Here is a 22,086-nt window from a genome sequence, read left to right as displayed (position 1 = left end):
GTCAGTTTCTAGTTTTTGAAAAGCTAAAAAATGAAGCAAAGTTTCCATTTTTAAATTTTAAAAATATAAATATGTTTGGTATGGTCGATTATTTTTAAAAATATAAACTTGTAAGATTGGTGGTGATGGTAATAATGGCAATAGTGGTAATTGGTAAGAATGGAGGAGGTGATAATAATGGGGCGGTGGGGGCCATAATGGTGATGGTGGCCTTAAAGCGGGATAATAACGATAATGATGATGACGATAGTAGTAGATGTAGTAATATTGTCAACAATCATGGTAAAAATAATAGTAACCGAGACGATAGTACATAATAGACTAGTAGCAACTATGGTGATAGTGACAATGATAAAGGTAAAAAAAAATTTTCCTCTTTTAAGAAAAATGAAAGACACTTTTAGTAGCTCTTCATTTTTTGAAAATTAGACCATAGATTTCTTAAAAACAAAAAACAAAAATTGATTTATCAAACTTTTATTTTTTGCTGCAATTTTCATATTTTGGTTTTCTAAATTGAAAATAAAAAATTACAATCGCACCAAACATGGCCTATATTTACAAAATAATATTTTTTTAAAAAATAACTAGAACTTCATCAGCAATCACGAGTTTTCAATAAATCGGATGTATCTCCCTCATCTGATCTACTCTTCATCAGACAATTCAAGATGTTTTGAAAAGCTAACCCAATGTTAGATATAATAAAAAAAGTCTCACCCAAAAATTATATCTATACTAATAAGTATAAAATTTCCTTCTACAAAACTTGAGCTTATTGGGACACCTCAGAGTCAAATGCCACTCTGAAATCTTTCATGAAGTTGTGCTAGAGTATGACCAGCAATGGTTAGTTACACCACCAATGACTGCAAGAGTAGCTCAACTACACAAGTCAAATATTATGAGGGAGTCAGCTGCAGATCCTTTTCTCCATTTATATGGGAGAGTTATGCCATTTTGTATTTGGTTTGTTGGGTGATTTTGGATTGGTGCTTTAATCATGCATGCATCTCCTCTCACAAAAGAGATGGGGAGAAGACAAAGGCATAGACCCACCAGTCCTCCCTCCAAGCCCTGTGAGCCTTCATGTGATGGGCCTCAGTATTGGTGTCCCTTTATAAATCTTGTTTTTTTCCATGATGTTTGTGGCATGCACAGTGACCATCATTTTGGTCCTGCATGCATATGGAGAAGACTTTCCAGACCGACAGATAGAAGAGACGAGAGGTGAAAGTAAAAAGCGTTAACCCCCCAGATCCCACACTCAGAAAGCCTTTCAGCCTCCATTCCTCCACAGAACTTTATCTGCCCCTCTCAAGGCTCCAACTCGCCCTCGGCCACCTTTTCTCCATACCATTTTTCCCACCTCCATCTCCTCTTACTTCCCCCAGCAAAACTGAAGCCTCCTTGATTCTCCCCTCTTTTAAACCACAAAAGAAAGAAATCCTCCTCTTCCTCTGAAGATAGCGAGTGAGAGAGGGAGATGACTAACAAACTGGGAGCTCTCTCTCACTACCTCCTTTTCCTCCTCTTCATAGCGACTCTTTCTGATGGGCTGAGCTCAGATCATGTGAGTTTTTCCATCTTTGCTTACTTGGGCATGGATGCGAGCTCTACTTCGCTTGATTCTAATGGGATTTGTGCCATGCATCTCGGCAGGGTCCGTCGAGCGACTCAGCAGCGATGAAGCCAGTGGCTGTGCTCGGGACTTTGGCACTGAATGAGACCAGAAGGAGGCTTGGGAGCTTCCAGCTATGTGCTCTCTGTACCTGCTGCGGAGGTCCCCAAGGAATCTGCCTCCCTTCTCCCTGCTGCTATGCCATCAACTGCCACATACCTAATAGACCCTTTGGCTTCTGCTCCTTTGCACCCAGGGCTTGCAACTGCTTTGGATGCCATCTCTGATCCATATGTCTTCCATCTTGTTTATGCTTTTGGTCTCTACTTGCTTAGTTTTTACGTTGGAAGTTTTAACTTGGGGGGAAGACAGAATGATCGTCCCCCCTCCCTGTAGCCAAACGGCATTGCCTCTGCGCATTAGTACTTCATTGACAGTAGCATTATTATAAGAAGTGGACCTGTTTCTGGTGGGCTCTTTTTTTTTTTTTTTTGCCTCCCTCTTTGTATATATCTGAATACATCCAATAAAATTATAAAAAAATTATTATAAAAAACTATATATGTGGCAACAAAATTTATTCATAATAATTCATCAAAATAATTCTGATGCCATCCAATTTACCGCACCATCGGCTTTCCAATATACATAAGAAACATGAAGGGGATGAGAGTCCAATGACCTTTTTTTTGTTTAGAATCCACCCATTAACTATCGTGGAGTCTCCTTAATTTTAAAAGAATGTGGTTGGCCCTCAGAGAATACAATGCATACTTGGGTCCCTCCTATGCTCCTTTCAGTTCTGCACCGGGGACTATCAATATCAAACAGATGAGAGGCCCTCTAGCTTAGGTGCAAGGTTCTTGTGCTCATAGCTAAGGTGTTCCTGGACTTAAAAGGCTAGTGTGGTGCTTGTGGAATTAGAGATATAGATACTGATATATGCACTGTTTCTTTAACATATGCACTCTCTTGTTTATTGTCTTTCCAAATACTGTCCAGATAGAGACACACAGGGATGGTGCACCTGTCAACTAAAGAGACCATGGATCCCAAGTTTGAATGTTGGCTTTGATATTTTTACAAGTCGCTGTAAAACAAAAAAATAGATTTGTTGTTCTTTTATGGAATTATTTTATTGGTTTTGAGACTGATATGAATCCTTATTGAATTGTGTTATGTCGTCCCAAGCCCGGCTTCCACCTCGCACGACGCCTGAAAACGTCGTCTTGGTTGGAGGCCTCCGACGACGCTAGTGTTGTCTATTCTTTCATGCTTGCTGGCACTCTATAGAAATGTCGGCAAATTTTGGCACCATAGCCAAAATTACCGACGCCACTTCTTAGTGCCGGCAGTCATAAGTTGGCTTTGCCCAATTTTGCTATAGTGACTATGTTGTGAACTTGCACCAATCAGAAATACCAATGATAGTGGGAGTTGGATGGAGGCATTTAAAGATTATTGTCTTGTGGTGTGGGATTAGATACTGCGACGCTACTTAAGTGACCTAGATTGTTTACTTACTTTTCCCTCATTTGAGCATGGAATTATTGTGGTCATGTGAAAGCAGGAAAGAAGGGAGGCCAACAATAAAAGGTGCAAGCCTTGTGCTTTCAGTCCTCACAGTACTCTTTGGTTGACAAAGAGTAACAACTTCCAAAGAGGTTAAAGTGAGAGATGAACAGGGTCCAATGAAATTGCAACCTTTTTCAGCCTTACAAAATTTTCCTAGGAGACATACTGTCTTGATGCATTTGGGATTTCATGAAATTGGACCCCACATCCTTTATTGCAATTTGTGGTGCCGTGGATAGCCTCTTTGGAGAGACTTGAGGAATCTCATTGACCTCCATTCTGGATGCAGTGCACCTCCATATAATTACAACGAGGATATATTAGTAGCCTTGGGGGAATTATTCTATTATTAAGATCCTGTTTGGTCCAGGATATGTCAGGGCCTTGCTTTTGAAACTCATGATCTTGTCTGCCATTTAGAACCAGATTAATACAAACCTGGCCTTCAGCTCTTGCTGCTACCTTGGTGCATTATGAGTTGGGAACTATTTGCCTCTAGTGAGCTTCAATGAGTTGTTAAAATTTTCTATATTGCACTCTAGAGGGCATCAATCCATTGGAAGCAATACATAAATAGATAGGCTTCATTACTCGAACTATCATTATCAGAGCTGCCTTCTAAAATCATTTAATCATTACATCAGGGGAAAAATATTATTAAATATGTAGAAATTGTAACTCATGATCGCATATAAGAATGATTCAAGCGCGAAATGACCCGTAATATATGCATCTATTACCAATACATCTCTATCTACCAAGCCAAATGTGTGCGCATTTATGTGATGATGGAGGTGTAATGGTTGAGCAAAAGTAAAATTGGACCATTTGTGCAAGAACAAGTAAATAAAGGTAACCTAATTTTGTAAATAGAAAACAAAATGATATTTTTTAGCTAATTTTCCTTGATGTCATCTCTGAAAATTATTGTTTGAGATTGTCTAGTTGAAAACCATGAAATTGAGCATGTTCTACACATTGGCCATGAACTACACATATCATAAACATACATAAATTAAAATTCTGTTGCTTTAATTATTTCAAAAATATGACCGAGAAAGTCGGTTGCATTGTTATAGAAAATTGCGTAATTATTATTCGATGCATCTAAGGATAACGAAAAAACCTCCAAAATACTTTGCCCTTCACTTTCAAACAAGTAGGAGTATTTTAATTCTTAGGTCGTGATTTTATGCTTTCATTTCTCCCATTTTTTAGGTTAGTCACCACATGTTGTAACGCGATGCCATGATTATGTCAACCATGGAACTTGTGATGTGTGCACAAGTGTGCCAAAATGTTTTCTCAGTCACCTGAATGTTCAAAAATTCATGCCATTCATAATCTACACACCTTATGTTTTCAAACATAAGTTAAAACAAACAATGCATCATAAACATTTGCCATGTTATAAAAACAAATCATCCACTCTATGTTAATTAATCATCCTTTCATTTTAGGGCAATTAGACAGGCCTAAAAGCCAAGAGAGGGATAGATCCAAATGCTATGCAGGTACAACTTCAAACATGTTAAAATATTTATAAGCTAGCATCCAATGTAACGACGAAAAAATATTAAGCATCCATAAGCAGATTGAGAAGACAAATTTAAGCAAAATCATTGAGATGAAGGCCATGAACTGCCACTCCAGATAGTTAAATATGGTATTAAAACTAATGAATATGCTTGCTTTTTGAGAAATTCTGCTACATGAAAGACTATGAGTGCATCCAAGGGCTTTCACCAATAAGAGAACATTCCTATCCATCAGATCTGAACCCTTCTGAGTAGATCCATTTATTCATCTAACAACATTTTGCACATAAAATAAAAAAGAAAAAAGTAGTTACTATGTCATCAGAAAACAACTTGCGGTGTAGTTTAACACAACACCAAGAAGACATAAGGAGTCTGCTGTTCTCTGTTTTCTTCATTGACGAAGAACTGATCAGAACATCACATCCATCTTGGAGACACTTGAACAACACTTTGGCGGGGCCTTATTAGCTGCTCTGAGCTATTCCTCTTCTTCTTGTTCGAGGAGACAGTCGGGCTGAAATAATCATGACTCCTTTGAGGCAAAGCCGCAGCTTGCGAGCGTGCTTTTCTCACAGGGATTACGGTGCGCTGCTTCTGTAAAGTACCATTACATGCTATTGAGTTCCTCCGAGTAGAATTCCATCTGCTGTAGTTCATGCAGCTTTGGCTCCTGCCACCATGCTGAAACATGTTCTCTTTGGGACTTGGGAAGTTTCTGCTCTCCATAGTTTCAGCCGAGTACATAGTTTCCTCCCCACTACTAGACCCATCCCCCTCATTTCGAAATTCAGAAACCTCCAATGGAGATGAACTGGACTGCACCTCACTGCAGCAATCCTCTTGGCATGAACCAACTGGGAGAAATTTATGATCTGCTTCAGAATTGGCTTGTGGCACCTCCCATGTTGCATTACCATTTTCTCTCGATGGATTTCCATGTTTAGGTTCTTCAACATTTTTTTCATTAGAGAACAAAAGAGGGAGCGGTAGAACAATAGATCTTGGAGCTCTTGGGGGGAAATTAATATCCAAGAGCTGGACTGGGGCATGTTCCTTCTTCCTAACTGGCCCAGATGTCAGCCCTGGGGATTCAAAGATGTCGGGAGTCAGAATTCCCTGCTCATGGGCTGCACGTAAATCAACAGGTGGGTTTTCCCCTTGGGAAACTTTTGCATTAGTTATACCACTTGATCCAGTCTCATATGTAGATTTTGAAGCTATCTGTGAGGATGATGGGACATCATTCTCCTCCTCGATAGACTTGAATACCTGACGCATGGTGAAGGAAGCACAAGAATGCTCACTCTTCTGTCCAGAGGACATCAGTCGAATGAGAGGCAACTTGGGCTTGCTGAGCTCATCCAAGCTGCCCTCCCAGTGCTGATGCAACCAATCACAGATGATAGGAATTGGGATCCCGAACTGCATATGTAAATCTTTCTTCCATGACAGTGATGATGAAGAAGATGCAGAAGACGATCTTGCAGTAGGAGATGAGGCAAGTTTCATGGGATCACAGACCATGAAAGCAAGATTTCCTTGGACATCAAAACCAGCAGATCCAGGGCACCATGTCACACCATCTGTCGAGAGTTTTATGAGATTGTCGGTGGCTATCGCTACTTTTCCCTCACCAACAATCAGCTCCTTTTTATATGTGCGCCCTAAAAGGTAAACCATGCAGCCCAGATCCAGGCTCGGGTTGCTGCAGGTCTTCAAGTAATGAGGATGCTGTCCCTGTGAAGTTGAGTCAGCATCCACAGTGTCAAGCCCCACAATTGTAAGATCAAGAACAGAACTGGTAATGAAAAATCTGGAAAAAGAATGACAAATAGAAGTTAGGATAACTGTTCCATTAGCTTAACTAGCCCAAAAAAGAAAAAAGAAAAGAAAAACAAAAGAGGCATGAAGATTATACACCCTGATCATAAATGCAGTTATGCCATGCACTATCTTTTGTCAAGAACAAAACGTATACGTTCTAATGAATAGATACATGCATTGTTTCAGCAAAAATAGATACATGCATTTTCAGAAGAATAATGAAATACAACCCGTATTAAATTCATAGAACTAGAACTGCAAATGAAGTCATCAATATAGCTTAGGCCAAGTGAAAACTAGGAGACAAAAGATTAATTTGTCCAATTTATTTAGTTGGCATTACATATAACCAAAATTATGGATTTATCAGAGATAGTACTTATTATCAGGAACATAAAGATCCATTTTTTGTTCAATAGTAATTGACCAGGTGAATATCTGCAAAGTGTGACTGATCTTTGGTAGTGACCCATGGCAAAATCATGTAACTAATGGATTAAAAAAGAGTACACGAGACTGCACCAACTTTCAGGATTTAAACGTTCCACTTTATGAACATAAGTCTATACAATGAAGCAATATAAGTTAAGGAGATAGTTTTATGTTGAATTGCTGCATAAAAGCAAGTGATATGTTACTGATATGTCATTCCTGTTAAAATTTAATTAGTAGTTAGTTAAGTCAATATCCTCAGCCAGTCACATGATTCAACAAAATTTCAGCGGTTGACCACCAGTAAAAGGGTATTTTAGTCTTTTGGATACACATAATGTCAGCCCAACTTACATTAAACTTAATGGTATGCCATATATACTGGTTGGCTTTATGTGATGATGCATTATCCAGTAAAGTTCGAGAATTTCATGGCTGTCTTGTAAACTGGTGCAGGATTTCGAGCCCAGGCAATTTTGAGAAAGAAATAGGACTCTTGATTAAAAAAAAAAAAAATTCCCCCTAAGTGGAAGGAGATCTGTTTCAATCTGAACATTTTCCCTTCTGAAAAAGACATCAAACCAGATCTTGATTATTTCAACCATCTCAGATCCTAGATATGAATACAGCTCCAAAACCCCAGTCAAAAAGAAGGTGAAAACAATTGATTTTTATCCCATTCATTTCCCTCCAAGCAAAGAAAAACAAGATAAGGAACTTCAAGATCTAAGTGCTGATCACTAATCCTTGAAAAATTCATTTCTCCCTCACACTTTGCAACAACTTCCAGTGGTTGATTGTGATTGATGATGCCTCTCTTATCAATGCACAAGTGCAAAGAGGAATGTATTATATGGCCTTTTTTTTTTGAGAAGAACATGGGAATCCACCCATCTCCATTTACAAAATGTACTCTATAGCACACATACGTGATCAAATTTAAAATGACATAACGCACATGCATGCTAATCAATGATGTAATATGATTTGCCAACCATTCAAGCTGTTTATCTGCAGCTCATTGTATGCGGAGCTCCAGGCTCCAGCACATACATGTGATTATCTTTAACCACAATTATTGGTGTACACTTAAATTTGTAAGGATCATCATACAATCTGATCTCTATCACCATCTGCAGTTGGTAAGAAATGCTCTGTGAGTTTGTGTCTGGTTTCTCTTCGATTGTGGCATTTTTCTCATCCTAACTGTTAGTCAAGGTATTCCTAAATGCAGAAGGGAATTTAAAATGTTTTTATAATCCTCCAAAAAACAGAAAGCAAATATGACAAGTGGACCCAAGAAAACTCTACAATAATGATGTAACTGCAGAAATCTATAGGGCTAGCAATTAGAACAAATGTGATGTAATTAGACTTCAAAAAGGAAGTAGAACTATTTGATAAGCATCCTCTTCCTTTGGTCAAAAATGTCTTGCAAATTCAAAACTTGTACAGAAATAATTTTGATGTTGTAACAGATGGATATTATCCAAGATGAGTACCATAATACTCCAAAGAAAAATTTAGGAAAAAATTAAGTTTGTACCAATCTTCGCTGTGTGCTACAACTGAGAAATAAAAGCCAAGAACAATAAGCATCAAGCTACCAAGTTCTTTCCAAACTTAGTCCAATGCTAGCAAGGTTTATGCAGACTCATCAAGATCTTGGTTCAGCATTATCCTTTAGTGTTTGCTATAACTGCCCATGTTCCCTATCATAGAGGTGACTACTATGGCAATTGTGATTGTTATTCGAGGAAAACTCATGGACAAGGCCTCCACATAACCTAGTGATGAAAAATCTTGAGATATTGTTGGCCAAAATGGCCAGTCAGCAAATTATACTTCTGAAATTAACAATATTCAACCATCAGGATATCAAATTATACTTCTGGAGTTATGATTCTATGAGGATCTCAGATGAACCAAATGAAAATAATCCATCTTATTGATGGTCGCTTCTACAAGTACATAGACAATAAAAATTATATCGGCATATACATTAAAATGATAGCATATGATGACAAACTTGAAGAATAAATAGAACATTACATGTACTTCAAGCTTGCTATGCTCTTCTCTATCAAAAATGGGCCAACTATTGAAACTGGAGATAACTATTCATACAATATAGCTCAAACAAAGTATATCCAGCAAGAAGAGAAATCAGTTGCTTAAATTTCTAGGGAAAACCTGGTACCCAGAGAAGGACCACTATGGAAATGATTACCACAAAGCTATGCATAACATGATAATTTGACAAGTCGACATCAGTGTAAATAAGAATGGTTCAAGTTACTATGGCATAATCCACCTAAAGAAAAGTAATGGAAGTTGACAACTTTCAATGCATTAGACTTGTGTTAAGATAAGACTGCAAAAAGCAAATGCTCACGCCCACAATGAAAAGTTAATGTTCAACCAACTCAAGTCAGAGGAAAGGGTTGATCCAAAGATATCCTCCGCATAAGGCTGAGGTTCATAAACTTACTTATTCTACAAAAGAAACATAAGTAGGTGGGCATGCCCAAATCACCCCTTAAATGATGCCATCAATATACCATCAACTTCCCCGGCTTTTAACATTTTGTTTACTTTAACAAGAAGTATGATGAATGCATCCAACCTAGACTTAGTAGGATGCCGAGGGCAAGAACTTTGCCAAACATACCATCTGTTCTCAACCTGACAAGGAAGTGTAACCAACCATTTTGATGATCTTAAGAGAATCCCAATTCTTAGACAACTTCAACTCAAGAAAGTTACAGCATCAATGACAACAATATCGCTCTTATCATCTTAATGACTCATAATGGGCAGAAGATCGTCAGATCTCGAACAAAAAATGCCAGGCCCCGCAGCCACAGTAACCCCCCCCCCCCCCCCCCCCCCCCCATTTCCACCGTAAGAAATCAACACCACCATCGTTATTCCAATCTCTAGCCTTAATAAAACTGGTAGTTTGAGCACAAATCTAGGGAAACTGGAGACTGTAATCGATCACAAATCTTAGTTTTGAGCAACATATTGTAGCGATCAGAAGCTGAAATGCAAACTAGAAACACGAAACAAGAGAGATTGGTTGGAGAACAAGGGTTGATGATGCACCTATGGGGGACGAGGCGGGCGGGGAGGCGGCCGTGGCAGAGGCGGATCTCGGCAGCCTCGGCGGCGGCGAGAGAAGGGAGGTTGGCGTGGGTGGTGAGCAGGAGGTTGCGGTGGATGAGGAAGCCAGTCCCCCAGCCACCGCCGCCGCAGCCTCCGGCGGCGGAGATGGCGGCAAAGGCGGAGCCTTTGGTGGCAAAGATGCTACCTTTGACCCTCTCCGACCTCCCTCCCCCCGAGCAGAAGCACCACCGCGACCTCTCTCCAAAAACCCCCATCTCCCCTCCTCTGCTCTTCTATCTCGAGAGTTTCTCCGATGCGGGTGGCGGCAGGACCCTAATGCAGCGTGTCGGCGGAGCTCAGCTGGTAGCGAGAGGTTCCGGGGCGTGTCGGCCGCCGGAGGCCAGAGTATCGGGTGTCCATCCGAGACGTTACGAAGCTGACCTACCACCCTCTCAGGCAGAGACGGTCTCTCTCCCGGGAATGCAGGGGGCTTGTCCCAAACGGCACAATTTTTCACTCCTCCAACGTCTAGAAGTGACAAATGAACTCTTCTTTTGTCCAATAAATGCTCTCTCAACTTGGGAGGTGTTTTCTATTTGAATAGTAATGAGATAGAGGTAGACCAAGGGAGAGCAGATTTAAGGGAGAAGAAGGCAGGAGAGGTGGTGGAGACGAGAAGTGCATGAGAAGTGTAATAGGATCATGCAATAATGGAAGGCATGGGTGGATTTTATGGATTGAAGCAATCCTTAGGAATTCTTGTACAGTGAAGGATTCCTTGGTTCTAGCGGACTGGTAAATCACCTTTCTTGAGCTAACTTTATGTTCAGGGTGGACTTTCAGCTGTGGGTCAAGAGGGGTCCCTCAGAAAGCTGACAACTTTTTCTTTGATTTGGGCACAGAGGGGATGAGCTTGCCTTGCAAGGGGGTTATGCTGGGCTTATTTTTGTAATTTATGTTTGATATTGAATCAACTTGGCTATATTGGTTGGAGATGGAAGGTCTTTTGAGGCTGAGGAAATGAATATTTGAGGATTATATTTTTAGGGTGTCAATGCAATAATGGCCAGGTTTTTGAGAAAAAAAGATGATTTATCGTGGAAATTACTTTATTTTTTTGTTTTTTTGTTTTTTTTTGTAAAACGATGACTCACACTAAACAGGTGTGAATGTAGTCAATAAGATCAGAAAATAAAAAGACATACAATTGCTCAGGCACAGAAGCGTGATCCGTCCAAATAAACTCTCCAGAGTGGTAGGCAGAAAAAGAGGTAATCCAATCGGCAGCACCATTTGCCTCTTTGTATACATTTATGGACTGATAGAAGCTATACTCTTCCAATATCCAGCGGATGTCAAGAAGCAGCGGTCGTCCTCCAACAATATACTTCTGACTCCTAATCCACTCGATCACCGTAGCCGAGTCTCCTTCGAGAGCAATGTGATCCATGCCCAGCAGACGTCTTGCATAGATGACACCTTTTCATGCAACTCTGAGCTCGGCATTGACAACAGTCGTATCAAAAATTTGCCGCCCTTCTGCTGTCACCAGCCTGACATTGTGATCTTGGATAATAAAATCGGCGCCACCTCTCTCGCCAATACAGCTATCAACGTTTATCTTTTCTCAATGCTGTGATTTGTTACATTTTAGGTTGAAGGTGATGTCATTGCACATTGCGAGACGTGCCATCCAGATAGGAGGAATCTGTCCGCAAAAAGTTGGAGTTAGGGCAGTTATGTCCCATTAGAATTGTGCTATTTGGACTCTAGTATAATTTTTCAATTTATTGCCTCGCATCAAAGACAAGGCAAGGAAACAGAAAAGAAAAGAAAAAAACAGGATAGAACCACTCCCTTCTTTTTCTACCATTTTAATGAAAAAGGATAGAATGCTAGTGTATACCTTTTTACCTACGAGTTACTTGTTTTGATTGTCTAGAAATATATTATATGTTTTTAGCATTTTGAAATAAATTCATAGTTTTTCTTTACTCAAACTACTTCTAAACGTTAATTTTGTCCCTGTATCCTGGCTAATCTGTGCAAGTTGAAGTATAAAGGATCTTGCTGATTCTCTAGGCGTGAATTAAGATAGTTTTGCAAGTGCCTTGCTGATCATGTTAATATTTTTGATATTGTAGAGATTTTTTTGAGAAATGTAGTTATCGAGCAATTATGAGATATTAACATGAGGAAAACCAATGCAAATCTTAACAGAAAACTTCAGTTGTTTGACAATAGAAATCTACTTATTTATAAAAAAAAACAAAATCACATCAGGTTAATGCATGACCCTCATATTTCCATACGTCTCATTACACGTATTTGAAATAGAGATTCTTAGATATCTTTGTTGATTCATGTATATCAAATTTGATACTATAAAGGCAACATTTTTGTAAGAACTAACCAAAGAAAAGTGATCCTATGTGTTGTAAAATTATATACATCGAAATAGTTATTTTGTAGTTCCTATGAATAAAACTCTTTGGCTTTCTTTCATGACTTTCTATTGTAATAGCTTTCTGTGTTCATTTATTATTATGAAAGGAGTTGCATTTAACTAAATCATGAGCTTAATACATAGTCGAATAATGGCTGAGTTGGATGCTTACATCTACCCTAAACATTTTACTAAGAAAGCCCTTTAACTTTAGATAGAGTGAGATGAATTGTGAGTAATGATTGTCACCGTTAAAAAGTGAAAGAAAAAAGTTTTAAGGATTCCTTAACTTTGGTATGTATCAAAAGGCTTTAATCTCGACATGGATATATAATAAGACTTAGTAATTTGATTGCTAGTCTTGATTATTACAAGCCCAAAATCTAAGACTTTCATAGTATTAATTAAAAGCAGTCTTTTTGATGAATGTGCCTTCTATATTTGTTAATTTTTCTCTTGTTTTATGAGTACATTATTTTTAAGAAATTAGAAAATACCATCGTTTCCACTTCATGAAAGAACAAAATAATACATAGTCTAGATGATTCAAAGGTAGGAAACAAAAAGCTAAGCAAAATAATGAAATAAACAAGCTCAAGATAACAAAGAAATTATGTTCAGTTCATGGTAAGTGCTTGACTCTTCTATTGAGACCCTGAATAAAATGAATCTTATTATCTCTTATACAACCCACCAAGAAGCAAGCACTGCTAGATTTCCAAGTTCCAACCTTTTTCAAGCATCTCTTTATATGTGTTTTCCTCCACTAGGTCCAATATGCAGAATGTGATGAAGCCTAGTGTAGATGTGTTTTGTAGATGCTTATGATATTGTCAAAATCATCTAAAGAAAGGGAAATTGCAGAGAAAGGTGCTTAGTATATGCAATTGTGACTTTGCAGACAGCTAGAGGCTCTTATCTTTATGCAAGGAAAGTACATATGATTGAGTTAAGAGTCACTTAGGAAGGTATGTAACATTAAATCATTGACTGGATTAACCGATGGTACGAGGTCTTACTCGATATTATTCCACTCCTCATTGACATTTGATGATCTACTAGCAACTTGAATCATTCCAAGTTACTCAAATATGGTGAATTATACCAAGAAGCTTTCTTTGGTATTCTTCTTCCTCAACTCTTCAAGTTCATAAGGAAATTCTATATGCTGATGCTTATAAACATGCTTATTCCTATATAATGATATTCATTCATAAAAAAAAAGAAATAGGAGAGCAAAAGGTACTTAATAGATGTTTAAGATGTTCTCAAGTTAATCCAAAAAGGGGGATATTGAATACATTCAAGAGGTGTAGCTATGGAGGCACATCTCCATGACCTTTTCCTTGGTTCTTAGGTTTATAAGAGCTTTAACAACAGCAGCAGCAGTCAAAGAATACATTCAAATCTACAACCCATTTTATTACTTTTTTGTAAGCATATGAAGTTTTAGATACCAAGCTATATAAATACTTGGCATTCTAGTGTACTTGAATAATCCATAATACTCTTGAGAACAAATGTTTTTAGATAATCAAATTTTATCATGTTGAAATGAAAGAACATATTCTTATATTAAAGAATCAAATTAAAAAGGTTTATTTGAGGTATTTGTTTTTCAGCTAAAGGTAAATATATTTTTTTCTGGATGCCTGATTTCTCTTGTCTTCAAATCTCTCTATCTTCAAAAAAATTTGACAGAGCTTTTTTTGTTTGTTTGTTTCTTTTTTTTTCTCCTGAATATACAATTGAAGTGATCCCAGACGATAAACTGAGTTGATAAGTCTTACCCAAAAAGGAAAAGGTCGATTTATAATGACTTTATGAAAGAAGCACAGATGGTGGGAAAGAGTAATCTAAGATAAATATCTGAAATGAAATGCTCAGAGTATCAAATCTAGCAAACTCTTAAAAGATTTCCGCGATGGTAAATTCGAAAACTTAAAATGGAAGCATTTTGGCAAGATCAAGCACATACTGGTGTATATTTTATGACAAAAAAAGAAAACAAAAAAAGTGAATCGCACTAAAACTTGTGCACGGCCAAAATGGACGCTGTCCGTCGCCGAAAATCCAGATTCGAGGGTTCTTGTTTCTCCGGCATTCCACCTCTGGCTCCGGCGGCCATGGCGATGGTCGGAGGGGGAGCCGCGGCGGCGGCGGCGGCGGCGGCGGGGCCTGGCGAGGTGGAGGCGGGGTTCGCGAAGCTCCAAGGGGAGGATTTCGAGTACTACATGCAGACCTACTCGATCATGCTGGGCCGCAACAGCAAGAAATCGGTGGTGGACGTCGACCTCTCGAGTCTCGGCGGCGGCATGAACATCTCCCGCCACCACGCACGCATCTTCTACGACTTCCAGCGCCGTCGGTTCGCACTCGACGTCATCGGCAAGAACGGATGCCTCGTCGAGGGCGTCCTCCACCTTCCGGGCAACCCCCCGGTCAAGCTCGACTCCCAGGATCTCCTCCAGATCGGCGACAAGCGTTTCTACTTCCTCCTCCCCACCCGCTCTATCTTCGCCTCCGCCGCCGTCGCCCGCCGCGTCCCGCCCCCGTCCCTCCCCCCTCCCGCCGCCGGGGTGGCCGTCCCGCTGCCTTTCGCCCGCAAGGGCCGCCCCCGCCCGTCCGATTTCCGCGACGGCTCCTACGATGATGAGGACGACCGGGAAGAGGAGGAGGAGGATGGGGTGGATGACGGCGTGGGGCACGTCGGCTTGGCGGGGAAGAAGATTAGGAGGAGGGGTTCTTCCGGGGACATGGAGGGGTTTTTGGGATATGGGGTCGGTGCTGCGCTCCCCGGGAAGGCGGGACCTTCTTCGGGACAATTGGGTAAGATTGGAACTGAAAACATTCAATTCTCTCCATCCCTTGCTGGATTTATTTATTTCTTTCTTTTTTGTGAGCCTCCGTTGCTGGTCTTATTAGATAATGAGTGATGATCATATATGTTTGGAGTTTGCTTAGATTCTTAGTGTGAAAAAAAAAAATGCTTTCATTTTTGCATTGAATTGTAGAAATCACCTTCTATGTTTTTGAATGGAGTTTGGTAACAGATTTGCATGCCTCTGGATTGGTATGGCGGACAGATTATGAAAGGTTTGCTGACATTGAAGGAAGAAAAGTGCATTTAAGGGCTTATGATTGGAGGAGAAGATTAGGGATTTGATAGGAATCTGAGTGGATAAATGTTTGGTATTGAATTCAGGAGAAATGAAGAATATATCATCCATGCAAATGCACAAACAAATGGGATTGGATCCGATCAATGTAATTCACTATGTTTCTAGTGGCTGAATGAGCATTTTCTGGGCCTCCCTTGCTCCCTCTCTCTCTTGTTTGATCCAAATGAGGAGTAAAATCTGACTAGGATTTCAATCATGGCGAGGTTTAGCTTATGCATTAAAAGATTAGATTAGGTATAGGATTGAACCCTTGGAAAAAAGTTGTTCTAATCATCGGTTGCTGCTGAATTTTTTTTAAGGGCCTTAATTATGGTTCAAGCACCTGATTCTGCATTATTATGTATGAGTTTGGTTTATCTCAATGAGACAAACTTTCAGGAAAGTCTCAAAATTTTCAAAATGCTCTGCTATAATCAAGTTCTCTATGTCCTAAAAGTCCAGTATCAGGAATGGTGTGGGCAACCATTAGTCGGTATATTCAGTCTTTAAAGTAAGGTAAAAAAAAATTGATTAGTTTGTCCAAACCAGTGATCTAGCCTGGTTTTATTCCTCATTATTCAAGTAGTTTTTTTAAGAATTTAACTATATAATGTGGAAGGGCATCCCACCAATATTGAAAAGCTATGGACTAATGATACCTACCATTTAAGTGGGCTGTGTCAAGTATTCTCCTAGAGGCCATTTAAGTGTCCCAATATTGAATCAGGATCTCCAATTTTGTGCTTATATCCTATTTGGGTTTGCTCAAAGTAGGCAATGCTATTCAATATAGTTAATAGCTTTGTGAGATTACAATTGCAGATTCTTATTTATTTCTGACAGATATAGGTGTTTTAGGTGGTTGTTTAATCTATTTACATATAACACAAGCTCATTTATTATTTGAGAGTTTTATATGCGAATTAGGTGCTGAGGCCTGTAAAGCTATACTTTTAAGTATCATATGTCATGGGCAGATGGATTTGAAACTACTCTTTGTGCTATTTATTTAGAAGACTTGTGTTTCACCTTCCTGGCAGTCCCTTAGCTTGTTACATTTTAAGCACTTTTTGTTTTGTTTCTTCAAGTGCATCAAGGCTGCAAGTTTTTTTTTTCCCTTTAGAAGTTTGGTCATTTGATATTACGCACTTTAGAAAGAACCACATTTATAGATCTTCGAAATTTGAATCTTCAACTTATGGAAATCTTTGAATATTCAACTTTTCGAAGTCTCTGAAGGTTCCACTTTTTCTATAATATTAGGATTAATGTTAGTTGGTAGGTTATCATTAGTTGGATTTCATGGGCCCGACAAAGAACTTGTTCATTGGGGAAGGGAAGATTATTTTGCATGAAATTCATCCTTGCTAAGATCTATTCAATTCTTACTATTTTTCCTAATATTGTCATTGTATTTATGTTGAAAAGGTGTTGTACTTTTTGTATGGGATATAGTTTGTTACAGTTTTTTTAAACAGTTTCCTAATTGCTGATTCATCAACATCACAGACAACTATCTCAACTGTCTAATATAACAACCACTAAGAACCTCATAGTAAAAAACAAAAGCTTGCTTATGTTATTCTGAAGTGTTAACATGTAGCAGAGAATTTTATTCTGCTGTTAACAAACACTTATGACACTTCAACTTGCATATGTTCTTTGTACTGGCTGAAATGGTTTACGCAATAAACACAAAGCTAGTATTAGTGCCACCACCTTTTTTTATTTACTTACATTTAACATAACATGAAACACAAATTTTTCAATATAAAATACCAATGTTTTAAATTCCAGAAAGATGGGGGGTGTCTAGGCCATCTTGCCCCATTCTTGAGAATAAACGGGACCGGGTGGGTGCGGGACTCCAAAATCCATCCACAAAGGGAAAGAAGAAGAAAGATAAAAGAAAGAAAAGAAGGAAAGAAGAAGAAAAACAAAAGGAAGGAAAGAAGAAGAAGAAAAGGGAAAAGAAAGAAAGGGAGAATAAAAAGAAAGAAAGGAAGGAAAGAAGGAAGAAGGGAAGAAAGCAGAAGAAAAAGGAAAGAAAGGAAGAAAAGAAGAAAAGAAAGGAAATAAACAAAGAAAGAAATATGGTAAAGAAGAATGCGAGAAAGGGAGGGTATCTATCAAGACGCTCGATCAAGATGGACCACCAGGATAGGGTTGAGACAATGAGGCATCATATATTATGGAGAAACTAGGGCACGACTGCTTCACGAGATTTAGAACGTTGTAATATACCATATTTAAGATATTCAAATGCAAATATATGGTTGGTCGCCTTTTGTGGAATTAAGGTGAAATTGGAGTGGATAATATCTGTTTCGATCTCTTTATGTCTAATTCTATCCGGGTATGAGAGCAAATTTGAGCATCATACTAATATCTGTATCCATCTTTGTATCTGCCAATAAGAACAAATACATATACGGATTTATACACAAGTATCCAAATCTTTATCGGTGCCATATTTATTAGACTCATATTGCTCTCATAGACCCAAAGTGGATTGGATAAATGATGGCATTATGCCTTCAAATGTCTTTCATACAGAGACATTGTTAATTTGATTGATTTCATCCTTGGCCATTAGCAGTGACAATTTTAACTTAGGGTGTGCGCTTTTATATAGCTATTCTAATCAACAAGACGGTCATGCCATTAAGTGAATGCAGTTGCCATTGTGGATCTTTGTACACCATTTGGTTGTTTTACAAAGATAATAAAGAAAGGTTGGAAGAAGCTTATATGTAAGTTAATCAAACATAAAGTGGAATTATGTTCTCTCATGAAGTTTGCATATACTATTGAAATGAATACATTTATGTATTATTGACTAAATAATTCTGTAACCATATTTGTTACAAACAAATATATATCGCTTATAACTGATTTATATCCATATCTTTTATGAGGAAGTATGAATATTGCTAATATCCTATGGTTTCAAATTCTAGGATCCAACTAAAACCGATAGGGGTATGGAATTACAGTTTGTTCCCTTCCTTTATCACGTCAGTGATTAGTTCCAGCTGGATATTTCAAGATGTAGTATTAGACGACAATATCATATATATAATATATAGAGATGTGACTTCATTATTGAACCTTTTGTGCTTTCATTTATTTATTGTATTGAACTTAGGTTCCCCTTTTGCAGCTAACATATTGGTACCGTCCCATGCTAGTTTTGAAAACTTATGGTTTTGCAGCTCAACTTCCATTAGGTGCTTCGTGCTGTAATCAGATGCCTGTGACATGTGGCATTTATCTGTTAGTACAAGTTCTATAGTATACTAATGTTGCCAAGATGCCTGTTATTAACAGAACAAAGAACATCTTACCATCTGTGTCTGAAGTTGTCACCGGCTGCAGTAATTAGGGCCCTGTGAGTGGTCTCCTTGTAGTGTTCTTAAGAAAAGAAATTCATGCCTGGGACGCTGCACGTGATAAGTAATTTTCAAGTTCCTGAGTTTGATCTTTTGTATATGTAAATGGTATACTAGTCATATAGCTATAACTTTGTTAAATAATTTTGAAGCTTTAAATGGGCAATTTCTCTCTTAAATAAATCGAAATGCTTCTTCAGTGCATGTTGTGCTGCATCTTTGATGCACCAACATCTTTTCTAAAATGGTGTATTCTGCCAGTAATCTGTAATTTTATCTTCTATATTCACTCCAACCTATCAAACAAAGGGTGATAAGTGTGTAAAAAAACAAAGGTGATAAGTTATCTGCATTGACCTTAACCAAAAGGTATCTTATCTGTTTGAGGCTGCCGCTTTGAGCAAGTAAAATGTTTTATGACTGTCTCTAGCTAGTGTCAGCCCTTTGGAATTGGCATCCAACTATTGGCCCAGCTAGAGTAACATGAAACTTGGAAGGCTAGTTGGCTGGTACAGAGGCTTATGTTGTGGTTATGCACTTTAAGCTCATGCGACCAAGAAACAACTTCTAAAGTTCCCAAGAGTTTTGAACATAGAGCGATAGAGGAATAGTTTTCGATAACAAAACTACATGTCACTTTAAGTTATCAATTCTAAACCAGAGCCAAGCACAATTTCTAGTTGATAGAATAGCCGATTTGTATTATCGCTTGCATATGAATGAACTGGAAGCGCTGTTCTAATATGTAGATGTTTCCATATGTCACAATCTTGTATATAATATGAGAGTAGAATTTATAGCTAGGAATTTTCTTAGGATGACATGATTTTACTTTCATCTTTTTCAGAGAAAAAGTCGGAGACGAGATCAAGGGCTGACAGGGAAGCAGATAATCATCAACTCTTGCAATTAGAAGAGAAAGATGTTGTTTCATCTGTAGCCACAGTGCTGTCTGATCTTTGTGGCCCTGGAGAGTGGATGCCGATGGCAAAGCTTCATGCGGAGGTTAGTTAGAAACAATGCCTTATTAGATATCTCATATCTGTCTCTCTCTTTAAAACAGGAGTAATGAAATGATATGATGATGGCTGCCATTTTCTACCATGAGTTTAAAGCAGTCTAGGCTCATCTAAGTATCTTCCACCAAGTAATACATATCATGCAATGCTGGACACAAATACATGGAAACATAGAAAAGAAGTGCTTTGTTATCAATGCATGATATGCATTAGATTTTCTGATGCAGTGTGCTTTCCAGTTCTCTTTCATATAATTGGTTGTTCAGTTTTTACTATAGTTACAAAGGCTAGAATTTATATGTTTCCAATAAGTTGTGATTTCAACACAAAATCCCAACCTGACTAGGAATTGCAATCATAATTCAAACAAGACCCAACTATGCACTGCATTTTCAATTTTTATTATTAGCTTATCCACGCTGGACATATTATATGGCCAGGACCAGATTCTCTTTTTCTTCTATTTAGTTGGTTAGCATTTGCCATTGGTTAAATCTTGTGTGGCAATTCAGTTATTGCTTTTGGATTATTGAGCCTTAAGTTGCATATCTAATAATATATATCTTTGTGATAGTCTCAGTAGGCTAGTATTGTGTGCTAGATGTACATATATTTCAAACATGGGTTACTGTGATTTCTATATCATAAACTGCAATGGTAATAGTTTATTTTGACAAGTATTGGGTGCATCTAATCCATACCTAAGTAAAAGATGGGTCAAGTACATACCAAGGGGCTGGGCGGATATGTGTGACCTCACAATTGGATAGGCATTTTAATGGTGGTGCTGTTATCCAATGAGAGAAAGGGAATAAGGTGGATGCTGCTGTGACTGGCACTGAAGATAAAACAGGTGAACTATTGTGATCGGTGCATACTTTGGCTTGCCAGGGCTTTACCCTGGGTGGAGGTGATCATATGTTCATAGCAGCTTCCTCAGTGCAGGTGATCATGTGCTTAGAGCATGCAAAATGCATCATATGGAGATGGCATGTGTGTGTTGGCATTATAATAATAGTATGTTGCAGACTCACAATTGTTCATCCTGTATAATTCTGAATTAAGTTTGATTTTATGTGCATCAATATACATCATGAGGCTAGCATTACAATATTTTCCCCTTAATTTTCTGATGGCATTGCAGCTTATTTTGAAGTGAGTTTGTCTGCTTGATGGAAGACTTCTTTTTGTATGATCCATCAATTATTCATCCTTGGCAGATAATTTTGTTATATTTCCTTGCCAGTTACAGCCACCACCTCCATTTGAGTATTCCAGGACCTGCAGCTAATTAAATGCTTGCTTTATCCAGTATGTAGTCTCTTAGTTCTCAGTATATTAGAGCTTATGGTTTTCTTGCAACTTGATCCAGCTCGTTGAACAGTATGGCAACATATGGCACCACAGCAGGGTTAGAAGATACCTGACATCTGAGGACTGGTCACCAAATGAAACCAAAGGAAGACCATGGTTTGGCCTGCTGACGCTGCTAAGGAAGTACCCGGAGCATTTTGTGATCAACACAAGGTCGAAAGGGAGAGTGACCTCGGAGTTTGTCTCGTTAGTTTCCTTGCTCTCATGAGTATCGCCCGATTGTATGTGAGTCATCAAAACGGCAAGATGTTGTGGCAGTATCCTATATGATCCGTGTTGTACCTTTCGTTTATAAATATAAGATGTCTGATGGATCCGCCACCTTGGTTCAGTGGCTGATTGTATATTAGTTCTTATCTCTCTCTCTCTTACGCACAGGATTTTATCAAAAGGTGGAGGAGATTTTGAAAAAAAATTCACCTTATATTTCTTTTTGCATGTTTAAGGCATTTATTTATTTGTTTACAGGAATGACTAAGTCTTGAATTTCTCTTATATTTTTGTGCAAAACTCAGTGGATAATTCTAGCCATGTAGTTTTTTCGAGTAGGGTCAAATATATATATTTCTACTATATTTTCATACTGGATCACA

General features: G+C 38.4%; 3 protein-coding genes across 3 annotated transcripts; 2 read left to right on the top strand and 1 right to left on the bottom strand.

Annotated features, from left to right (window-relative positions):
* Positions 1 to 126: 126 nt before the first annotated feature.
* LOC103710602 (uncharacterized) lies at positions 127 to 2,075 on the top strand. The gene is made up of 2 exons (XM_088706467.2): positions 127 to 1,573; positions 1,663 to 2,075. Exons 1-2 carry the CDS (start codon positions 1,487 to 1,489, stop codon positions 1,906 to 1,908), a joined length of 333 nt encoding a protein of 110 aa, XP_088562593.2. The 5' UTR covers positions 127 to 1,486; the 3' UTR covers positions 1,909 to 2,075.
* Positions 2,076 to 4,818: 2,743 nt separating this feature from the next.
* LOC103710603 (uncharacterized) lies at positions 4,819 to 10,895 on the bottom strand. The gene is made up of 2 exons (XM_008796415.6): positions 10,102 to 10,895; positions 4,819 to 6,550 (listed from the first exon to the last, which is right to left on the bottom strand). Exons 1-2 carry the CDS (start codon positions 10,374 to 10,376, stop codon positions 5,155 to 5,157), a joined length of 1,671 nt encoding a protein of 556 aa, XP_008794637.4. The 5' UTR covers positions 10,377 to 10,895; the 3' UTR covers positions 4,819 to 5,154.
* Positions 10,896 to 14,358: 3,463 nt separating this feature from the next.
* On the top strand, positions 14,359 to 21,837 carry LOC103710604 (FHA domain-containing protein FHA2-like). The gene is made up of 3 exons (XM_008796416.6): positions 14,359 to 15,376; positions 19,948 to 20,105; positions 21,492 to 21,837. The coding sequence occupies exons 1-3, from the start codon at positions 14,596 to 14,598 to the stop codon at positions 21,699 to 21,701; spliced, it is 1,149 nt and encodes a 382-aa protein (XP_008794638.5). The 5' UTR covers positions 14,359 to 14,595; the 3' UTR covers positions 21,702 to 21,837.
* The last annotated feature ends 249 nt before the right edge of the window (positions 21,838 to 22,086 follow it).

The sequence above is a fragment of the Phoenix dactylifera genome, chromosome 11 (genome assembly GCF_051530095.1).
Source record: "Phoenix dactylifera cultivar Ajwa chromosome 11, Ajwa_hap1_PhDact_Kaust_v1.1, whole genome shotgun sequence".
NCBI classification, from domain to species: Eukaryota; Viridiplantae; Streptophyta; class Magnoliopsida; order Arecales; family Arecaceae; genus Phoenix; species Phoenix dactylifera.
Note: the sequence above shows the minus strand (reverse complement) of the source record. Positions and strands in the feature narration are given on the sequence as shown.

Coding starts and splice junctions, on each gene's coding strand:
- LOC103710602 (XM_088706467.2), top strand. CDS start 1,487: ATGACTAACAAACTGGGAGCTCTCTCTCACTACCTCCTTTTCCTCCTC. Junction 1,574..1,662: donor ATGGGCTGAGCTCAGATCAT/GTGAGTTTTTCC, acceptor GCATCTCGGCAG/GGTCCGTCGAGCGACTCAGC.
- LOC103710603 (XM_008796415.6), bottom strand. CDS start 10,376: ATGGGGGTTTTTGGAGAGAGGTCGCGGTGGTGCTTCTGCTCGGGGGGA. Junction 6,551..10,101: donor GCCCGCCTCGTCCCCCATAG/GTGCATCATCAA, acceptor TTCTTTTTCCAG/ATTTTTCATTACCAGTTCTG.
- LOC103710604 (XM_008796416.6), top strand. CDS start 14,596: ATGGACGCTGTCCGTCGCCGAAAATCCAGATTCGAGGGTTCTTGTTTC. Junction 15,377..19,947: donor ACCTTCTTCGGGACAATTGG/GTAAGATTGGAA, acceptor CATCTTTTTCAG/AGAAAAAGTCGGAGACGAGA. Junction 20,106..21,491: donor TGGCAAAGCTTCATGCGGAG/GTTAGTTAGAAA, acceptor AACTTGATCCAG/CTCGTTGAACAGTATGGCAA.